The sequence below is a fragment of the Gouania willdenowi genome, chromosome 1 (assembly GCF_900634775.1).
Source record: "Gouania willdenowi chromosome 1, fGouWil2.1, whole genome shotgun sequence".
Taxonomy (NCBI): Eukaryota; Metazoa; Chordata; class Actinopteri; order Blenniiformes; family Gobiesocidae; genus Gouania; species Gouania willdenowi.
The window spans coordinates 27515931-27539085 of record NC_041044.1 but is presented as its reverse complement, the minus strand read 5'-3'; the positions used below and the strand labels follow the sequence as shown (position 1 = coordinate 27539085).

General features: G+C 38.8%; 1 protein-coding gene across 35 annotated transcripts in view; it reads left to right on the top strand.

The window, feature by feature from the left end:
• The window catches only part of ptprdb (protein tyrosine phosphatase receptor type Db), a 222565-nt gene that overhangs the window by 150992 nt on the left and 48418 nt on the right, over positions 1 to 23155 (top strand). For 14 of the 35 annotated variants that reach the window (XM_028450429.1, XM_028450300.1, XM_028450439.1 and 11 more), the window contains 6 exons: positions 835 to 980; positions 4519 to 4660; positions 10457 to 10645; positions 11770 to 11778; positions 16931 to 16948; positions 18561 to 18671. In XM_028450429.1, the coding sequence (XP_028306230.1) occupies positions 835 to 980; positions 4519 to 4660; positions 10457 to 10645; positions 11770 to 11778; positions 16931 to 16948; positions 18561 to 18671 (615 nt within the window). The remainder of the gene's footprint in view (positions 1 to 834; positions 981 to 4518; positions 4661 to 10456; positions 10646 to 11769; positions 11779 to 16930; positions 16949 to 18560; positions 18672 to 23155) is intronic. The other 21 variants (XM_028450399.1, XM_028450344.1, XM_028450447.1 and 18 more) reach the window with 3 other exon arrangements.

Sequence of the window (23155 nt, the reverse complement as noted above, 5' to 3'; positions counted from 1 at the left end):
GGTGGGGGTGGGCGGGAGCATAGAGGGACATGCACACACACAAAACACTCACACCAGCAACAAGCACATTAAAAGTAAAAGTTTGTTCACATTTGTTCACACCAAGTAGCGGTTTACACCAGCAATTCTCAACTGGTGTGTCTGGACTCAAAAGTGGGTCGTGGACATATACTGGGTGGGTCGCGGACAGCTGGTCAAAAATAAATAAATACTTAATGTCTATCATGTTGGACTTGTCTTTTATTTTAAAAGAAACTTGCATGCTGTGGAATGAATGTTGCACAGGGAAATATATAGATTTATGTTTTAAAAAAAAAGATTATATATATGTGTTTTCAACAGCTATTTTTAAAATTTGGTTGGTTGAATTTAAAAAAAAAAGTGGGTGGCGATTTAATGACCATGGCAAAACGTGGGTTCCAGGGTGAGACCAGTTGAGAACTTGTCTTTCATTTTGAAATAAACGTTTTGTTTTTTTACAAGCATGCTATGGAATGCATGTTGCACAGGAAAATATATAAATTTATGTTTTGATAAAGATTATATATGTGTGTTTTCAACAGCTTTTTTTGAAAAACAAAATTTTGTTGGTTGAATTCTGAAAAAAAAGTGAGTGGCGATTTAATAACCGTAGCAAAATGTAGATTGAGAACCCCTGGTTTACACATTGAAAACATTGTTGTACTTACCCATCACGCTATCTACTCTGTTTCAAAGATCATTACAACATGTTTGCTGGTATTCTGGTGCCTAAGTGCATTTTGAAAACAATAATCCACGAGGAAATGTGTGTGCGAAACATGGATTAATGTTACGTGTTTTTTTTTTTTACAGCACCCCCCAAATTTACACGAACTCCAGAAGACCAAACAGGAGTGCAGGGGGGAGTGGCGTCCTTCGTGTGCCAGGCCGCAGGGGAACCACAGCCCAAGATTGTCTGGAACAAGAAAGGCAAAAAAGTCAGCAACCAGAGGTTTGAGGTGCGATGTTTGCATGTTTATTTGAACCGTCAACAATTGTGCTTTAAATGCTTGGAGATTAGAGTGTGAGCAAATGTTTTTAACCACAGCAGAGCCACAACAGATGCTTCATGGCTCTGTGGAAACATTAGCGTTACAGACATGACTGAAACTAACTGTTGTCAGTCAATGTTAATGTTTTCTCTTCTTTTTTTTTCCTTTTTTTTCGTCTAAGCAAAAGGAAAATGGTGACATTTAAAAGCCGAAAGGGAAAAAGCAAAGCCACTACCTAACTTTTACACTTTATTAGGAAGTAAACACACAAGTTACAGAGTAATTGACTAATTTTGAGGTCACATAAGAACAATAAATGTCTTTATAGTCTTTAGTCAGTGATTTTATTGGGGTGTTTGAAGGACCTTCATCTGTAGACCTGTCAAGCTACGCTAACAGTGTGGGAACTTTATCTTGTTTGAATTAAAGAGAATAATTTAATATTCTTTGTCAGCTTGTTGCAACCTGTTCTTTCCTTTCAAATTCAGTTTTTTTAAAACAATATTCTTAATTATTACACTTAGTAAGCTCAGCTCTCCTTGTCTTTCTTTTTTGTTTGTTTAATACTTTCATAATAGTGTTTTGCTGATAAAACTGTAATACGTACATGCTGGCCTGAGTGTAATAACTGAATTTTTGACAGTGAAGATGAGACTCTGACCTTTGCTATTATATTCTTTCAATTTCTTTAGAAGGCCATAGAAAGTGCCAGATATGTAGTGAGAGCAAGCGCCTCTCTAAACTAGCTCAGGTCATCTTTAATGACTTTCTGACAAGCTAAGAAAAGCCTGACTATGATCCTTAATGTATACACATCGGATGGAAGTGACAATCATCTGACTTTTGAAATATCAGCAAGAAAGTAAGTACAGCCCCCAAAATTACTAAATAATTTATCTAAAAACTTTTTTGGCATCAATTCAAAACATTACTTAGTATCTGATATGGGGTTGCTTTTTTGTTTTGTTTTTTGAGGTTGGATTAATATGAGAATCTTTAGATATCTTACTAATCATACTAACTGCTTTAGGAGCCTCACATTTGGTGAACAGTGTTGTTTTGCAGTTTATTGTTGCTCACTGATTGCTATAATGTAAAGTCTTTTGAAATGTATTGCTTCAAAAATATCTGTATTTATGTATTTAATATATTGAATTTTACTAAAAAGTGTTAAGCCTTTTGGATATGGATGGATGCTTTTTCCTTCTTTCATCTCCAACGTAATGTTTGTCCAGTCATGGTGTGTGCGGCGCTACCTGCTCCTACACTTTTATATGTCAGATGATGCCATAGGCTACACCATATGAGGTTTTTTTTTTATATGATCTGCCTTATTAGCTCCCCACAGGCTGTGCTCTTTGATTTAGTTCACCCTTCTCAAGTCAACTCAGAGATGGAGATGTAAAAGCAAATGTGCTATTGCCTAGTCTTTCTCACCCCAAGCAGAAGAGGGTCGTTTTCCATTTTAATAACTGCAATTTCCTCCCAGGTTGAAGTTCATTTTTTGCATCAATCTGGTTGTTATTAAAACTCTTTGGGGAGATATTTTATATATCTAATCCTGACCGTATCGAACCCATTTATCCACTTGAAATTTCTCATCGCTTTGCCTGTCAGTTGGAATTAATGTTTTATGGATTTTAGTCATTAGAAGCCTTTTATTAGACTGTTTGTATGAAAGTTATTTAGGAGCTGTTTCAAAGAATGACCCAATAGTAGATCATACACTGAAAGACCCATTACAAATACTGTCATTTTATTGTGTCTTTCTTTCTTTCTTTATATGACTGTATTCACATTTTTAGTATCTCTTGTGAGAAACATATAACATTTCAATTGGGTACAGATTTTCTCAGTAGATCAAAAAAGTCTGGGGCCACATTTATAAAACTGTGCCTAGGTAAGATCACTACAGCTGGAGTACGCTAAAAACCAGGCACTACATACTCAAAAAAACTGTCAAACGATGGTGCACGCTCGTCCCATGCCTGTTGTCACACGTGAGGAAACGCCTTGCTCCGCCCATACGGTGCCTATAAAAGGTCAGGTGAACGCCCTTAAAGGTGCAGTCCGCAACTCAGATCCTTCTCTCTCCACCTCCCTCCCCGCTGCTCTCTTGCCCTGCTTCCAAACTTTCCAAAGTCCCTCCCTCAGAGGACTGTAGCATTATCTCGCCCACTCGCTAGAGAACGTAGCAGCAGCGGTCACTCTGTATCAATTCACTAATGCACTGTAAACTTACGTATAGCATTTAGCATAGCACGTTTACATCCAAAGGCAGCGTAGAGAGCTGCCTTTGGACGTAAATGGTTTTCATCTTGGGAAACTGACTGCACATGCGCAAACACATAAAAACATGCTATGGAACAGAGGCAGAGCAGCAATGTGCTTTTTGGAGGGGGCGTGGCCTCCTCCTGCCTTACAGCGGAGTGAGACTGTGCAGTGTCTTTGCCGTACCACGAAATAGTGATGTTTAGTCATTTGGGCTCTGAAAAGCACAAAATGCTGACACCTTCAAACTTATAGGTAATGTAGGCGATCAGAAACTGAAAAATAAACAATTTATAACTATATTATAATTATATTATAATTAAAACAAATTATCAAAATATCAATTCACCCTTGGGTATGCACTGCCTACCTTGCCTACCCTGACTGCACGTCACTGCAGATAAGCCTCAGTGTGTCTTTACGCATTGTGTGCGCGTTCGTTTTTATAACAGCCACAGGTGTTGCAGTCAATTGATCAGCAGTTTTGCGCAATGATCATGTGATTTTAATTATTATTCTTATTATTCTTATTATTATTAATAATATAAAACTGTATTTGTAGGCGCGCACATGTCACTTACTCCCCGGGGTGTCAGTATAATTTTTCCTCCTTGGTTTTTGCAAATATATCCTTCATATATGATATGTGTGAAATGTGCAATGTTCGATTATTTCTCACAAAGGTATCAATTTCACAGAGCTGTCTTTAATTTCGTCCTTTTCCTGTTGGGGGCGGAGTTTCCCGTTTCTCATGATTTTGTGCGTACAGCAGGGTCAGAGCTGCCGTGGAGGTGCACACATTATCTCGCCAGGTTTGTTTTTTCAAGTCCCAAACGTTGCTTATAAGTGGCGTACGCTTTGTTTTGTACGTTTGCAGTGTTTATAAATGAGGCCCCTGCTCCCAAAGATTGTGACGTTGCTTTAAGCACAATGTGTAAAAGCTTGAATAATTAAAATTTTGTTGGCTGCTTGGCAAAAAAAAAAACCATGAGGAAACAGCAGCTGTCCAAGTTCTCAATTCTCCAGATCAGGAAACTTTTTTGGATAAAAAGCCACTGGACTTTCTCAAAGTTTACTTTAAAGGTGTTTCATCATGCATCTAAGAGGCCTCTTCCATTTTGAGTTTCACCATAAAGCAAACCTAACTATTAGAAACTTCTTTCAGCCATTATGTAATTAGATCCAAAATTGGAGTATTGATCTGTTCTGCCTTCCTTTATTGTTCCACTAACAGGTAATAGAGTTTGACGATGGATCTGGTTCAGTCCTAAGGATTCAGCCACTGAGGACCCCCAGAGACGAGGCAATTTATGAGTGTCATGCCTCAAATTCAGCCGGAGAGATTACTGCCACGACCAGACTCAGCGTTTTACGAGGTCGGTGCCAACACGTGAGCAAATTGGGATAGCACATAATTTTTTAAATGCATTTATCAGTTTGTAACAGGTAATTAATGTATGACACAAAGCAGTGCCCAGCACGCATATACACACACGAGGTGCATGTTTAAGTAAAAATTACCATGACAACATTTCAAATTAACATGAACAGCACAGCTTGAAATCTACTGCGGCATACCTACCTCGGGTCTTGTTTTACCCAGTGTTACCATAGCGTACGAGCTCTGTGTTAAAGGTGTAGTCTGCGACTTTCAGATCCCTCTCTCCCCCTCCCCGCTGCTCTCTTGCCCTGTCTCCAAACATTCCAAAGTCCCTCCCTCAGAGGAGCTAACAAGCTGCAGCGCTTCTTTCTCTCTATGTGCACACATCTCAGCAGCAGCAGCAACAACACGTGGCACTTACAGCAGCCCCCACGGAGGCTGCTGCGTGCACATTAACAACACATCCACCACAGAGTTCTAGTGTAACAATTACAAATCAAACATAATGTAAATCAAGCAGCAGTAATTACCTTTCAAGCAGAAAAGTCACTAATTCCATCTTCTACTCCTCCGGACCATACACTATAAAAAAGACGGCGCTACAGCCCCTGGAAAGGGGCGGGGCCTGTGAGCAACAGCTGTCAGACAGTCCATCAAACACAATCCTGGTTCTGATTGTTTTTTTTTTGCTTGGTCAATCTGCCAAAGGCTGCAGGAGCAGCAGGGGGGACTCAATGAGTCTGTTTTTTTTTCACACAAACTACTAGTTTCATGTAAAGTTGTCGTTACATAGTGACAGCTTTAGCAAATATGACATAACAGTCACTTTTATAAGAGTTGCAGACTGCTCCTTTAAAGCTAATGAATGTAATTTAACCTAGAATGGGATAATCATATCATGTATGCGATCCTTGCCTAGCCCTACAACATTTTGTGTGTGTTAGTTTGTTATTCAGATTTTAAGATTATTTGAAGACGACCGTGCTTCAGGTGGTAGAGGGGTTGCTTTCTGATCGAAAAGTTGGGGGTTCGATCCCAGTCTATACGTGTCGAAGTGTCCTTGAGCAAGACACTAAACCCTAAGTTGCTCCCAGTGGTTCACTAGGGCCTTGCATGACAGCTATATAAACTAAATCCATTTAATGTAGACTTTTCTGGCTTTTTTTTTTTTATTAACATTTCTGAAAATTGTTTGAAATCTCTGAGTATATTATATTATTGATTATTGATTATATTATTTAGTTGAGCCACTTGTGAAGTATTATTGTTTGACGTATCCCAAAACCCACTGTAACAATACATCTATGCGTTCATTCTTACGCAATGAATATTCATTTGTACAATATGGCTAATTAGAATTTTGCACACTTTATTTGAAGTTTTATACATAAAGGCGGACATTACACTGTCATTATTATGACATGACACGTGTCATTAGCATGAATAATATGTCATGAAGGCTGTCATTAAGTGTCGTTTGGTACCCTTATCCTCAACCTTCATTATCCTAACCCTGAACCCTCATTCTTAACCCTTACCATAACCCTACCTAACCCCACTAGATCCATCCACCTAACCCAAAAAATGCCAGCTCCAAAGGTGTCATAATTTAGCTTAATGACAGCCTTTATGACACCTTATTCATACTAATGACAGTGTAATGACAGCCCTATGTATAAAACTTCAAGTAAAGTGTTATGGGCAAGTTTAAAGCAAAATAAAGTGTCATTGTGTTGATTGTTCTTTAAAGTTACATTGTGTTGATTTTAGACTCATTCATGTACACAATTGTGCTATTGAGCTATTTTTAAGACAGACAAACATTTTTTTTAATATTTTCCCCTCACTTTATTATTTAGTGGTTATTAGGCGGAGGAAATTGGAGAATTGGAGACGGATGTCTCTTTAGATAAGTATGGCCGTGCAAGTGTGAGTCTGGACGTATTGCTGTTGAAGGTCTGGTGTTAGCAGAAGTCCATTAATGCAGATAGTAATGTTAGTGTTAGTGGAGTCCATTAGGAGAACATTATGTACCGGTATTTTGAAGCTCTTGAGTGTCTTAGTGAGCAAAGTTGCTCAAGTGTGGATAATCACATCGCTTGCCTTTACAGTATGCTCATTGGAAAACGGATGCTCAGCCTATTGTTCCTCCGTCTCTCTGTCACCGCTTCTCTCTCTCTTCCTCTCCTCCCTCTGGTCCCTCTTGGGGTAAAAACAAAGTTTGCACTTTTCTCTTCTTGCACGTCACTTTTCTGCCTGTGTTTCCTAAACTCTCTAGTTCTCTACTGTTCTTTTTTTGTCATTTCATTCTTTTTCTACACATTTGCTTCTTGTTCCATCTGTTTCCACACACACACACACACACACACACACACACACACACACACACACGCACGCACACACTTATAGGTCCTCTACACAGCAACTTCTAAATTATTCACATCAGACCACTCTTCATTGCTGTTCTGCTCCATCCATCTAAAATGTTCCCTCTCACATGGTTGTCTTTTTTTTTTCTGCCTGTCCGTGTTCACGCATGCCGGATGTTCAGTTGTCTTTATTTGCATCTGCATCTGTTTTTGATTTGCCAGCTTCTTTAGAGGGGAAAATCCAATTCAATCCTTCCTTCTTCTTCTTCTTCTCCGTCTTTTGAATCTTCTCAAGCACAGACAGGCATCAGCACACATTCATCCCCAATCTAAGGCGTTTATAGTCTTCATGCAGTGATTAGGCCTCTTTCTGTTTCTCTGAGAAGTCATTGTGTGTTGCAGATGAATGACAGACCACCTGGGAGCAGATAATAGTCCCCAATAGACCATCAGTCAAATGTCAAGCACTGTGTACACGCGCACACACACACACACACACGCACACGCACACTCAGTCAGCCTTGTGCTCTCTGAAGACACGGCTCCACTGACTGACTGACTTAATGTCGCTCTGACAGAACCTTCCCATGTTTGGGTCAGTCGGCTTAATTACTCAGGATTAGAACCAGCCTAATTGAAATGTTAGCTTCCATTAAATGACTGTGATTGTCAATGGTTGAAATATTTATAAAGCCAGAGGCAACGACATCCCTTAGTGTCCACTGATGATTATACTATTTTATTGCAAAAATACAATGCAAAATTGGACCAAAGCAACAACACTGACCGATAGCATATCTTCATTGTCATTGTAAAACAATGACAATGAAATTAAAATGTCATCCCTTCAGTGAAAAGTGTTCATAAAAGTACCATAAAATGACAACACACTAAATAAATAGTCACACACAGTCATCACATTCTGTTTTTGCACAATCTCTCATAGCATGAGCATCTTTTTGTGTTAACTGTATGTACTGCTGTTGAGTAAAAACTTATTTTTAATCTTTCAGCCTTTTTTAAATTTGATAACATTTCCCATTTCCAGATGGTTTTACATTCCCCAAGTTTTACGCCTTTTAACGGCTTAGGGTTTTGAGTAAGTGTGTTGATGTTGAAGTAAAAAGTAATCAGTGTGTGTGAGAGTACATGCATGTGCAATTGTGATCATCAGCCTTTCTGTATTGTTCAAGTGATATCGGAACTTGTGCATTGAAGGGAAACAGTGTGTGCTAGCAAGAGCTGATACGGGTCTTTAGTTCTTTTCCTCACACGTTCTTGAGAAGTCGCTACACTAAGTAACTGTGCAGTGCATCTTGTGTGCAGTGTCCCACCCCAGGTAGATGAAATAGAATGCATTATTCCTGCCTATGAGGGGCTGACTTTGAAGTAAGCCTTTGCATAATGAAAGCAGAGAGAATAAGGATTGTTATGCTGTATGGTTCCTTTGTGTTCTTGCTCTCGCTCTCTGTTTCTTCATTTATCTCAGTGTCTCTTTCTCATTTGCGCCGTCCCTTCCTTTTTGTTCCTCTTGGTTGCTCTTTTTTTGTCTTAGTTTGTTTCATCCTTTCTCTATAAACTTTGCATATTTTCTTTCATTGCTTCTACACTTTCGTGTCTTTTGACACACACACACACACACAGAGAGACACACATATGCTCACGCACAAACACCTACTTCTCTTGTTCTCCTGGTTTATTATGTCCTTGTTTCCATTTGTCAGGCGTCATGATTGATTGAAACCAGAGCTGTTAAAAGGCCACACACGCACTCGTGAAGCCAGTGTCTCACGACCCATCGGCAATGGTTCGATGGGCTGGTACCAGAATTAGCATCTCCTTGGCGAGGTTCAGCGCTAGGATTTCCTGTTAATGAGGTGCCGTGTGGTTGAGAAGGATAAAGTCACAAGGGATGCTGGGTTTTAAAAAAATGATGAAGAAGAAGAAGAAGAAGCAGCAGCAGCAGCAGAAGAAGAAGAAGAAGAAGAAGGGGGATTAAAATAGACTGCCAGATCAAATACAGTGCAAACACACTGTAGATACACTTGCTCATCTGACTTTTATCACCTCGCAGCGTCTGTTTTTATCCACTTTATTATGGATGACTCATGAAGCTGTCATTTTATCTCTCACTTTCAAAGTGCAGCCCTTACACAAAGTCAAGAATTTGTTTTCATAAAACTGGTGATGGATTTTGAGTTTGACTCAGTTTGGCATCCTTTGATCCTTCGCCCCTCGCAGCTTTGTCCCCTCCCCTTTTTTACATCTTCGCTCTTTAGTGAGATAAAGCTACACCCCCCCCTCGCCTTTGATTTTCTCTATCACAGTGAAATTGCTCTCTATGCTTGATTTAATTGCCTTCAATATCAATGAGTTTACGTCTGATTTTCCGTCCCAAATGGGTGTGAGTCCCAGTGGAGATTCTCATCATCAAACCCTTCTACGTATTTGATTTCATGCAGTGAGTGAAAAGCCAGAGAACAGCGTGTACAACAGGGACAACGCAGAGTATTCATTTTCAGCCAGTTTATATCTAAGGAGCAGTTCACTAAAGATTTGACCTTTGTCAGGAAGAATGAAATATTACTCATTCTATTGGACTTGACAAATGGAATTTTCAAGAAATCTCTTTTCTCACCTCAAGGCTGACTTACCAGAATCAGAATCACTTACAAGATGTTTCCACTTCAACTGAAACCAGTCTTTAGCATAGTTTTGTCTGATGCTTTTTGTAACATTTAAATGTAGGGGATTGAGTTGTAGTCATCTCTATACGGGGTTGGGGTCAATTATTACTGCATTTGCATGAATGATCATTAATTCCATTTATAACCTCATTTGAATTGTCGTTATCGTAATTGAGTTCAGATAATTGACTTTGTAATTCCAATTAGCCTGAAAATATATAAGAACTGTCAATTACAATTGAATTAAATGCAAAAATGGCTTACATACATGTAGTTAATCAATAAAATATGTTTCAGATCAACTTTTCCCACGACCTGTCTGGTAAAATTGAAATGGAAAAAGGCTCAGACAACCACACCAAAAATATTAATATCAATATTTTCATTGATTAGGATGCCCAACAAGGTAACCAAGAGATGAGAAACTGATTAGATGATAGATAATACTTTATTTCTGTATTTTACAGCTAATTTAACACATGGGTCAAAACTGACTTGTTATCATAAGAGATGCTAATGGAAAGCTAACACAATTTTTAGGCTCAATAATTGTGATTAATTCAATTTGAACGTACTTGAAAAGGTATTTGTAATTGCCTTTCAGGGGAAAAAATAAAACAATATTTGTAGTTTTAGTTGTAAAAAAGGCTGGTCACCGTAGTCATATTTGAAATATGAAATATGTAATTGAGCCCAACCCTGTCTAACAGACCATGTGTTTTTTTTACTTTGCAGAGGACCAGCTTCCCTCTGGGTTTCCCACCATTGATATGGGTCCCCAGCTGAAAGTGGTGGAGCGTTCTCGAACCGCCACTATGCTCTGTGCAGCAAGTGGCAACCCTGACCCAGAAATTACCTGGTTCAAAGATTTCCTTCCTGTCAATACATCCAATAACAATGGACGAATCAAGCAGCTGCGCTCAGGTAATTATTGCATCTATTTCCTGTTATTTTGATTTTGAATCCCAGCTTCTGGTGCCTCTTTGAGAGGTTTTCCTCCTTCTTTGCTGTGGTCCATCCCTCAATGTCTCAGTTATCTCCCCAAACCCAATTGCTCCTGAAGTTGCTGCAGCTCTTGCCCCTGTTCCTATCTTTGTTGCTGCTCTTTCATTCTTCCTGTTCTGTGGTTCTGGCTGTACCGTTCAGCTGTTAACTGTGAATCCCACTAAACTCTTCAAGGCTGACGTGAACTCCGAACTTTACTCCAAACTAACGGAGGACTTCCTGTACAGATCACCATCCCAACCAATTGGATCATTCTTTATAAGAGATGTGACTTTTTTTCATAGAGAAGTTGTTGTTTAATACATAGTTATAATAAATCTAAGCAAATCGTCCATGCTGATGGTGATGGTGGCATGTATTAAAGGAATTGCCTCACTAGTGTTGCTCACTGCTGTGACTAAACAATCAAATAACCTTGTTTTTTTTTTTCTAAATTTGCTGAAAAGTGATGCCCTTGCTGGTGTGAAGTTGACCCTCAAGGATTGTTTACGGTTCTTGTTTTGTTGTTAAAAAGAATGACATTTTGCAAGAGTCACATCCACCAATTTATGGTGCGTCTATAGCCACAGTAGTGTTTCCAAAAAAAACCCCTTCCTCTGCAGACCTTTTTGGTTCCAGGGACCAACTTTGACCCACCCCTTTGTTGTGAGTGAACACTAACTTAAACAACCTCTTTGTTTCTGCCCCCATTGTTTTATGATTATATGGCTTAATCCCCCTACGCACTGCTAAAACTCCCTGTATGCACTACCTAAACATTTTATTACGTTTAAAAACATATTTTTTTCTTTTGTTTTTTTAGTATTAAAAATGTGTTTTAGGTACAAGTTAAACATTTTAATGTGTCATTAATAGCAGGATTGTTTAAAGTTTAAGGTCTACGTAGATATCTAGTATTTGTAACATTTTGGACGGGGAATTTCCAGTCCTTCTTTTTTTTTTTAGTTGTTTATACGTAGTCATCTCCTCTGTGTAACCAAAAGGCTTGATTGTAATACCATTTCTATGCTGTTTCTTTTCTCTTTGTATCTTTTTAACCACAGAGTCCTTTGGTAAGTGCTTCTGTTCTGAGGCCCACACCCTCACTGCCCTCTTTTCTATATTTCTCACTAATGTTGCTACTATTGTTACTACTGCTCAACTACTTTTGCAACAATGCCGGTGTTATTAAAATGCATGGCATGCATTTTACTAACATTTACATACAACACTGTGAACTTGGGAGCAAAACAAAAAACAAGCAAAACAAAAAAATAAAAATAATAAATTGTGGCTGTACCATGAAGTAGAGGAATTACACACACACACACACACACACACGCAGGCAGATGCTGTTTTGAAGGTTTATGACGCATGAACATGCAGCACACATGCACTCTCTCTCTCTCTAAAACACACACACACACACACACACCTCACTGTAGACGTAGACGGACTCACCCTCACCTGTGCACCTGCAGCCTTCCCACACCCAAGCAATGATAACTCTGTCCTCACACTCACCTATTTATCATTTCCACTCCTTCACTTACTCGCTTACTCTTTCCCCCCCCCCCCCCCCCCCACCTACTCACTCATTCACTTTCTCATTCATTCCCCACCTACTTTGTACACGCTGCTGTATACAGTTACCAGTCAATAAGGCATCAGTCGTCAGCTCTGGAAAGCTGTTAGATCTGAATACAGAGAAGCCAGAGTGAGGAGATCAATGAAGAACAGGGTGTTAGATTTTTAGATGTACAGAGTACAGAGTGCTTTTGTTCGGTGTAGGTATTGGTTGGTATGAACCACTAAAGCCAGTTGCTTCAGTTTAAAGCAATGCTCTAACTTTGCGTTGGCAGAGATTTAGGAATGAACAGTGACGTACCGTGAGCACTAGGGTTGGGTAGGCACTGCCTACCTTGCCTACCCTGACTGCACGTCACTGGGAATGAACAATGTATTTGCAAATCGAAACCTCTTGTATCGTTGTTTAAACATTTCAATGTAAAAACTCGAGAAACCTTAGGACTAGAGAAGAGCGATATTATCGGCCCACCGATATTAGCCATAACGCGTTATATCGGTTGACATCGGTATCGGTTTTTCCAACAATACTGGGGGAAAAAAAATGTAGGCATTGAAAAACCACTAAAGCCAGTTGCTTTAGTTTGAAGCAATGTTCCAACTTTGCGTTGGTGGAGATTTAGGAATGAATAAAAATCCACTCCTCAACACATTTTGCTTATCTGTGCTGTAAATCGGGTTAGTTAAATCTATTTAAACTATTAAATGAATAACATGTTTGGTTATAAAAGCAAACAGATGTTTTTGTACCTTTGCGCTGTTTATCTTTTTCTGTTCAGAGCAGATAATGTAATTAGAGTAAATGAAAACTTGTGGAAAGAATCAAAAGGCTTTAGTTTCAGCTGTAACTTTTTGATTCAATTCAATTCATAGCTTCATTTAGATTATTTTTTAAATATGTTTATTGTTGCATGTGTATGTGACTCTGATGCTGTGCAAAGAATGAGTGCAATGCTTCCATTAAATGAAATTAGATACATATTGTATCCTATTATTATCATCATTCCTTTTCCCAAGTGTATGCTTTTTGTCCTTTACTGCATCTAAATTCAATTGATCAGATTCAGTAAAGGCTATTTCATACACTAGCAGGCCAAAAAAAAAATGCCACCACGTGGATTTAACTAAGCAAATAGAAAGTAGCCTCTCATGGAATTTACTGATTATGTTTCAGCTGGCAACAGGTTATTTAAGCCTCGCCAATGCAGTGAATAGCTTGTTATTTGTTTAACAAGCCTGTGGAAAGATACATCCTGTGGTCGTGAAAATATGTTTATCTGTTTCAGAAGGGTATAATTATTATTGGCATGCTTCAAACAGAGGAAACATCTAAAGAGATTGATGAAACTATGAAAAAGAGGTTCAGAATTCGTGGAAAGACTGTAGACAGGAAATAAATCTTGAATGATTGTGATCGCCAATCACTTAAACATTTGGTGAAATCAAATTTTAGGAAAAAAAAAAACAGTAGAACGCAGGGCTTTATTTGACAGATATAGCAAAAGGAACTCAAGGGATTGAAACTAAACAGATTTGTAGCCTTAAGAAAAAACATTTATCAGTGAGGTTAATCTGAAATCTATCACAGTGAAGGTCTTATAATCAAAACTAAAGGTGGCCCAATGAAATATTGGAGTGTTTGACCTTTTTTTGGCCAGGCACTGTTTTATGTGCTGGCAAGTCACTTGAAGGCATCAATATTTTATGCTTTATTAGACTGTATGGTTCTCACTACTGTTTATTCCTCTTTAAAGTGGAATAAAAGTTAATTCCTTAACCTGACCTTGTAAACATTTAATTCCTAATGCTAATTTAATTTTGAATTCAACTTAAATCTGAATTAAGTGGCTAGTTTATTCCGATTTTAATTCCGAATTAGATAATTCCTCTTTCTTGTAAACACTTGGTTAAAGCCACTTTAAGTTAATTTGGATCGTTTTTGCGCTTGCGCGACTTGTGGCGATGACGCGCTGGTGATGCCATAATCCAAGATGGCGTTGGCCCGGACTTCAGCCGAGACTATTTAATAAGAGCCTTAAAAGACATGGATATAATGAAAAGAGTGGATGGACGAAGGCATAAACATGCAGACTTACACGGACTTATTAAACACACACGGACCTCGGTAAACAGAACAGGCTTCACCGGACAGCAGGCACTAGGACCCATAGGCAGAGTAAATGCGTTCCCGTACTGCATTCACAGGCTGTAATATCACCAGTTTATCATTTTACCAGTTGTTAGAGCTACTGTCTTTACCAGGGAGATAATATTTATTCCTGGTTATTGTTTCCCAGAGTTTTACTGGGCTTTATTTACCGGTGATTAGCTCCTATCTCTCTTCCGCTCTGTGGACCAAAGTGTGTTATTGTCCAGCTGCTGCTTCAAAACAGTTCTTGTGTGGTCTTATACAGCTGACAATAAAAGGTTTGTTGTGTGTTTCTCCCGATAGACGTGATACGTCATGTACGCCCCCTGTCCAATCAGAGCCTTCCCAACCCCCAGACCTAAAGCGGAAGTAAATAAAGCCGACTAAACCGGTTTTCAATGTAAACGTCAGTTCGGGAATTACTAATTCCATGTAAACACGAAGCAGAACACTTTAATTCCCAATGATTTAATTTGGAATAACTAATTCCGAATTAAAAACCATTGCGTAATCATGGCCAATGTGTCTTATTCTGTTCAATAATAGAAATAAATAGGTGTCCCATTTGGCTAATATTTTTGGTAAACTTAAGCAAAGGAGTAACTCTCCACCCACAGTCAGTTTGACCCAATGCAACTGATAATCACTGTGAATGAAAGGATACAATCTTTTCACAGTTATTAATGTGTCATGTGGTGTACAGAAATTATACAGGCGCTCATGGTCTTATTGGGCGCCGGAAATGGCTTCTCCGGTGTGTTGATGTGTATTCTTTCGCTGCAACTACCGAGTCAAATTCCTCGTATTGTTCTAAACTGTACCTGGCAAATAAAGCATTCTGATTCTGGTTCTGATATATTGTCTAGATGAAAGAATGTATGATTCTTTTGTTACTCGTTTGTAGATGTAATTTGTCAAATACATGCTTCTCATTAAAAGAAAGCTTAACTTGTTTCAAATATGACCTAAAATCAGATTCGTGGGGAGGTACAGTATATATTGATATCGGTTAATATCTGAACTTGGACATTTAGTGTTGGACAAAATTGACTAATTAGATTTTGGCAAAAAGGTAATATTGTACATCCCGAATTGGGAGACTTTAGGTTTTTTGAATTAAAAACACCAGTGTTTCCATTTTTTCAAAAGGACAAATATTTGTGCCGAATAGTCTGTAGTTTTTCTGTTGAAAGTACTTGAACACAGAGTATTCTAACGGTTCCCTGATCTTAAAAACTAAATTATCACACAGTTGCAGTCTGTTTGGCACATGAGCCTATAGAGCAAGGCTGTTGACTCACATCTTGCATGTTCTAGATAAAATCCTAAATCCGTTAAATGTGTCAATATTTAAATCTGACAAGGCATAAAACGAGCCAGTCTTTGCAGTCAGGTGTATGTGTGTGCGTACATGCACATGCCAGCCTCATTATGAGTGAAAACATTGTGTAAAATTAATAGATTACTAATGATAGATGACTTTGCATCATATGAGTGTGTACAGTCTTGTTGATTGATTGAGTAATAAGTAGGTGTTTATATCGTGTTTTTAAGTCTAGGCAACGTGAAACATGTCATTATTTTCGAAAAAACAACCTTTAAAAACAGACATTAATCAATGTAGTACTCCTAGTTTGTTTAACATTCAGAATTAGTTAAGTGTCCTTTTATCAGTGTGGATGTAAAAGAAGGAGTAGTAAGACATTTAAACAGTTTTATCCACTGTTTTTAGTGCGTCTCTAATTGTTTTTGCAAAGATAAGTAAAATCTTGCAGCACCATCTGTTTGGCTGCAGACTTTCATGTGTGCCGTGTTCACCCACACAAATACAATAATACCATTTTCCTGAAGAAGCCTCTTGCCATCCTTTGAGCCGCTGTTATCAGGCGTCACTGTAATTGGCCCAGCTGTTTGAGAGCAATGAAATCATTGATGTGACTTCCCGCGAGTCACTGAAGATCGCTTTAACCTCCGACATATTTCACTCGCGTATAAAAAATATTCACTTTTCTGCAGGTACAGTTTATGCAGCTTTCAGGATTCAGATTCTCTCTGATCCAATGCCAGCATGCTTGAGGACTGAAGACAGTTAGTGTAGTGGTAGTCTATACTAGTCCACCTTAGGAGAGCGTGATGACTGCAGCGCAGACACCACTAGTCTACACTCCTCCAGACACATCTTCACCTGCTGCAAGTCAATGAAGTCAATCAATAATCCCATCTCCTTAATGCTCTGCCACTGTCTGTCACTCTTTCTAAAATCAGTTTTTCTCTTCTCAGGCTTATTCTGTCTTTTTTTTTTTTTAAATACCCTTACTCCTTTTTACTCTCAGGATCTATATTTTGAATCTTTCGCTCTAATTTGATTCCTTTTCCTTGCCAAGTTACCTCCCCCAGTCCCTCTCTCCCGTACCTCCTTCTCCTTCTGTGGCACTAACATTTTCTTCTTCTTCTCCTTCTCTAATCTCGTGCATTCATTGCCCACTCAGGTGGCACGCCCATACGAGGTAAGACTGCTGGGAGGACCGACATGACTCTTTTGCCTGGCTCCTTTTTCAACCCTTGGTACTTACTACAGATCTGATAGACAGGTCTGGGTGGGTAAATGAATATGTGATGTGGTCGGTGTAAGATTCAAGACTCGGCCATATTGCTAATACTCATCCAGCTGCCTCAGACTGACAGTAGGTGCAAGAGGAGGATCTGGAGTTAAGCACATAATTCATTATACTGAGACTCTCCTCTATCTGCTTCCATATTTCAGCTTCTTCATCCTTTTATTTTTCCATCTCAGCCATTAACTCAGAAATACTTGAGGTTTTTTTCCCCCTCTCATTTTGTGTTTGTGTTTCTCATTTTGTAACATCATCTAACTTTATACATTGAGTTTGTTTTAAACCTAAAGCATGATTGTTCAGAAGCTTGGTTTATTTATTTGTTTTGCAAAGTTGCTTAGGGAGGACAGAGCATCTTCACTTTTTACCTTTTTTAATTAATCCAATTTTTTTCTCTTTTTTATTTACATTTTTTACTTTTTGGGGTGGGTTTTGACCAGATCTTGACGACCCTCCTCTACCTTGTCTAGATTTTGCCCAGTAAATCTCCCATTTTTGGTTTTTCCCTCCCAGCTGTTATTCACACAGTCTGGAAAGTCCAGATGGTGAAGACTCAGAACCACACTGTCAAACATCAGTGTTCTGATTTGCATTAAAAAAAAAGAAACGTTTGCACCCACTGTACCACACCTACATAACCAGTACCATCTCTTTCTCTATTTTCTCTCATCATCAATAAAAAGCCCCAAACAACCACTTTTTTGATAAAGTTTTTATGGGCGCTTTTTTGCCTCAACTCACCATCCAGACAGTATCTCTGGTTGACATTTTTTGACAGTTTTTCTGTTTTCAGGGAACGAGAAAGCATCGGTCCCTTCCCAAGGCTTTGCGTATGTCGTTCCTTTTTTTAATCTGTTGGCCTAGTAGGAGGTTGGTTAATGTCTTTACCTCCTTACTGGGTGCGTTTTATACTGACATCACTCTACTGATCCCATGAGTGGATCTGAAAGGATTTGGGATCAATTATCTTTGTCACTTTGATATTTGAAAGTTGCCTTTTGTTATAACTATAATTCAATTTTCAGCAATGTTTTTTTTTCTTCTTCTTCTTTTTTTCCAAATATTGTATTTGTGACTGGACTTCTTCATGTTTTGGCTGCTTGGTCTGTTTGGTTCTGTCTTGCATGAAGATGCGTTTCTTCATTTTTGTAAGTTTTGTATTAGAACTTTTAGATTTTTTTTTTTTTTTTTTTTTTTTAAATCAGGAATCTGCCCCTTGTTTTGGGCAGACTGTTGCCGGCAGTAGAAACCCGTTAATGTCGACTCCCTCTGGAGTTTATTCCTCATGAAGAGCTCAGCTTGTTTTTTGCTGAAAACTCCCTCCAGACTCATTTACTCTGTCTATTGTTATCATTTATTATTTTTTTCGACGTGTTTATGCTTAGTTACCTATTGGGCTCTTTTGTGCTGTGTAATTGCTTTTTCTTCTTTTCTTTTTTTTCTGCTTGACTTTCGTCTTTCTCTCTATTTTCCACTCTTTCTTTCCATCTATCTCTTCTTCCAGGTGCTCTCCAGATAGAGATGAGTGAGGAGTCCGACCAGGGGAAGTATGAGTGTGTTGCTACCAACAGCGATGGGACACGCTATTCAACTCCAGCTAATCTCTACGTCAGAGGTAAGAGGAGAGAAAAACATCTCTTTAAAGGTCCCATGTCATGCTATTTTTCACTCATCTCCATTAGTTCTAAGAAGCCCAAAAACATAGTATTTGAGGTAGGAGTGGGAACCTCTGGGTACCTCACGATACGATACGATACGATACGATACACGATACAAAGCTCATGATAACGATTATCTCACAATATGACGATACTGCGATTATCAATATATTGGTCAGAAATCAATCTACGATAATCTATGACATAACAAGAAAAAAAAGATTAAGTGAAAAAATAATTTTTTTATTTTATATCTCTGAAAGACAATAAAAATAAGTATCTCCAATAGTGCTTTCTGTAAACAAAAAATAGGGTCTTTCTTACCAGTGACACCAGTATAGTGCAATATTCCAGTAAACAATATATTGGTTCCTTCAACAAACAGTGACAAAATTTCTGTGAAGACCTACCTGCACATTTTAATGAAAAAGCAGAAAAGGTTATAAAATTTTATTTATTTATTTATTTTAATTAAAAAAAATAATGATAAAACGATACTTAGCGTGAGCACATCGATAATCGATCGTGCGAAAAAAAATATTGCGATATATACTCGCCTGTTTTCCAGAGTTTTAGCCTCTGAAAAGTCACTTTCTGACCAACTCTACACAAACAGGCTGATTTGCGGCCTACTTATGCATATTCACGAGTGGGCGTGTCTATAGACGGTACACTGTTCCTCCTCCCCGCACGGTGACGTAGGGCCAGAGGACAGTCCGCCCTCCTCCCACCCACTCCGTAGCCGAGCTCATGCTGCTTTATAAACATGGGACAGAGCGTGGGGGCGGAGCGTTCACCGGTACATACATAGACTGTAGAAAATACATACATAGCACTGCGCGAAGGACGCTGAAATGTTCACCTTCGTGGGGGCGTCTGTTTACATGTCAATCACGGCAGAGAGCTTCTTGGAGGCGTGGCTTCTCCAGCTCAGTGCCGCGTCAAATTCGTCATCAAAGTGGGAACGCGTCATCAAATTGGAGTGAGGTGTTTGGGCTCACCCTGCAGTAAGAAAGGAGCAAATCACCCTCTAACTAATGATTGAGGGAATCAATGAAAAAAACACTTTGGGCATGTGTATGAAGCTTAAATAGTACTTTATGATGTTTAAAGCACTGAAAAGTCCATTTAGCATAACATGGGCCTTTTAAAATCCAAGGTCTAAAGACCTGGCCCATCACTGTGGGATGTTGAGCAAGTAGCTTAACCCTGAACTGCTCCCCAGGCGCCACAAAATGGCTGCCGACTGCCCCCCAGGGATGGGTTAAATTGCAGAGGACAAATTTATATGTGTAACAACATATATAAATAAAGGCTTAAAGCCCAATTTAATTTTTAAATAATTATTTGTTTCAGTCTTTTTGTTTCATCCATTGGAGTACTGTATTCATTCATGTTCTGAAAAGTTATTGAAGGTAAAAAGAAATAAAAGAAGAGCACCTAGAGAGCTCAAACCTTCGCTAAGCGCCAAATAATCTTTTTGCCAGATAATAGCAGTTATCTTGATCAATAGGTCCAAATATATTAGCACCCTCATTTTTCTTTCTTAAAAATATTGCTTTATAATTGGATGAACTGGATGAGGTCATGAAGAAACCAACCTGACATAAGTGAGTCAGGTATACATTTTTGAAATGTTTCCATTGATGAAAGATAAGGATTTTTTTTTCCTTTTCAAACTGATCCAGTAACAGTATATTAATCCCTCTAAAATTGTATGGAATCTTCCATAGCGTAAGGTTTATCTTTGGCATCTTAGTGCTGCGCCCTTCTGTATTTTTCAAGTCTGATTTCTGATTTCCTGGTAAGGAACATAGAAATCAGTCCACCACTTTTTTTTTTTTTTTTTAACTTGTCTGCACATGCTGTCAAAGGTCAACACCACAGGAAGTGCAATCATTATGAGACACCAATGCATATTTTGTTATTGCAATAAAATACATTGATTTATTTTATTGCTTAATTGTGACCATCACCAGCCCTCCCTAAGGAAGGATAAGAAATCTTTTATTATAGGGAGGATATAAAAAGGGAGAGCAGTGTTACACCTAAGTGGAGGGGGAGGGGGAGGGGGAAGGGAAGGGGAAAGGGAGCAGGGAGGAGAGACTCAAGGCAGGAAATAGGGGAAGAATAGACTGTTTTGCAGTGAGGGTGAGATGTGAGGTTGTAGAATACAGTACATTGTGCTTATTATGTTGTGTTATCCAGCCAGTATAGTGACAAGTGTGAAGCTTAGCTATAATGGTGGTGGCTGTGAACAGGGGGAATGAGTGAATGGTAGTACCTAAAGCAGGTATTTGGGGATTAATGTGTCTAAGGTTAAGCCCAGTATGAGTTTTATCCCACATCCCAAGGCGTGCCAGTGCATCATATACCAGTATATGTGCAAAAAAAAAAAAAACGCTACTGCAAGCCCAGGAACTGCCCTGGGCCCGCAGATGCAGCCAGGCCAGCAGAAAGAGCGGGGGCCAGGGAGCCCCAGGCAGCCCCCCCGCGGCCGAGCAACCCCCCAGATGCCCCCAAGACCACTGGTCTTCTTAAGTATAACGTCATAATGTCCAAGGAAGTGGATTACACTTAATTATGCGCTAAAAAAAACAGATTGAAATGCTATTTCATTATAGACATATAAATATAAAGAAGATTTAGCCTAATGTGACGACAGTATAATATGAGTTGATGACACGATTGACTAAAATCGTCATATAAAGGGATATTATTTGAATTTGAAGCTAAAAGTCGACATAAATGACTGTAAAAACAGTTCTAACACAAATTAGTGACACATTTGTCTCTTCAGCTTTAGACCTATTATCTAAAGTCGATTCATGTGATTGGTTGCAGATCAATTTGAGCTGTTAAATTCAGTGTAATTGTAGTTATTGAGGCCTAAACCAGTATAGCTTTTAAATGAGACCTTGTTACATCGAGTTGTCACAGAGCTGAATGTTTTAATCGGGCCATTAATCTTTCTGCCCTTCCTTCTTAGCCTTTAGACCTCAGAGGGGGAAAAAAAAACAACAAATCATTGTCTGGTTAAGACTTGTGTTTCCTCCTCAGATCTGACAGGCGTTTCACCTCCTCAGGCACTGTCCTCCTCTCTGCTCCTTTGACACAAACACACACACGCGCGCCACAAATACACGTCACACACACACCCACCAAATGTTTGAACGTTAGAGACATTTTTATTCCTGGGGCTTTTTGCTCTGTTGTCTGCCCGTCCAACAAGGAAAGGCTTTAAACATTCTAGCATTGGATTTTTTTGATTCCCAACATTTCTTCTGGGAATGTGCTTCAAAACACACACACACACACACACACACACACACACACACACACACACACACACACACACACACACACACACACACACACACACACACACACACACACACACTCACACACACACACACACACAGTGCAGTAAGGTGTCCTGGAATAAACACTCAATTATGTTACACACAAACATAGACAAAAACACTTATTCATATCTAGTTAAAGGTATATATAAAGATGTGTACAGATAGATAGATATACTGTACTGTACACACTAACAGCACAGAGTCAGTGATGTGTGACTAACAGGGCAGGAAAGTCTTGCCGTCCTGCTGTGAGTGTTTGACAGGTGGTCTATGGAGACCAGCAGCTAGAGGAAACCGCCTTAAACAGAAACATTTCCACTGACATCGGCCATCAGAGCCCTTCGATTGTTTTATCCCTTCCTTTTTTTGTCTCTCTCTCTCTCTCTCTCTCAATTCAATTCAAAACAGCTTTATTGGCATGAGAAAACAGGTTTACATTGCCAAAGAAAGTGTGAGAACCATGTAGACACGATAAGATTATTATAAAATAGGCTTTCACTATTTATATGTAGAACACAATTTACAATTAAGTAATGAATGTTATAAAAGGGGAGGTTATGTACAGAATTTTACATATATTAATATACACACACATATGGGTCCGGCTGTACAAGTACATACATACAGTTGTGTGCGAAAGTCAGGGCACCCCTTTAAAAACAGCATATTTTATATATTTAAAAAGTTATATTCATATTTACTGTCTCTCTGGTATATGGGAAAAAAAGACAATATTGTCAGGAAACATTAATGCATAGTTACATTTTATTTTATAAATTGAACAAAATTACAAAAATGAAAAACATAATTTTGGCATGTGCAAAAGTCGGGGCACCCTGAGAGTTTCAAAGTGTCAGATTCTTTTTACAAGCTCAGACCTCTACCAGCTCATTGGTCCTGAAGCATGTGTCAACTATTGTCATTAGGGAGTGCCAGCTGGTGCCAATTTGAGGGTTTCTTAAATACGGCGACTCCACAAACCTTGTACAAACACTCAGCAACCATGGGTTCCTCTAAGAAGCTGTGTAAGACAGAAAAAATGAAAGTAATTGATGCCCACAATGCCAGGGAGGGTT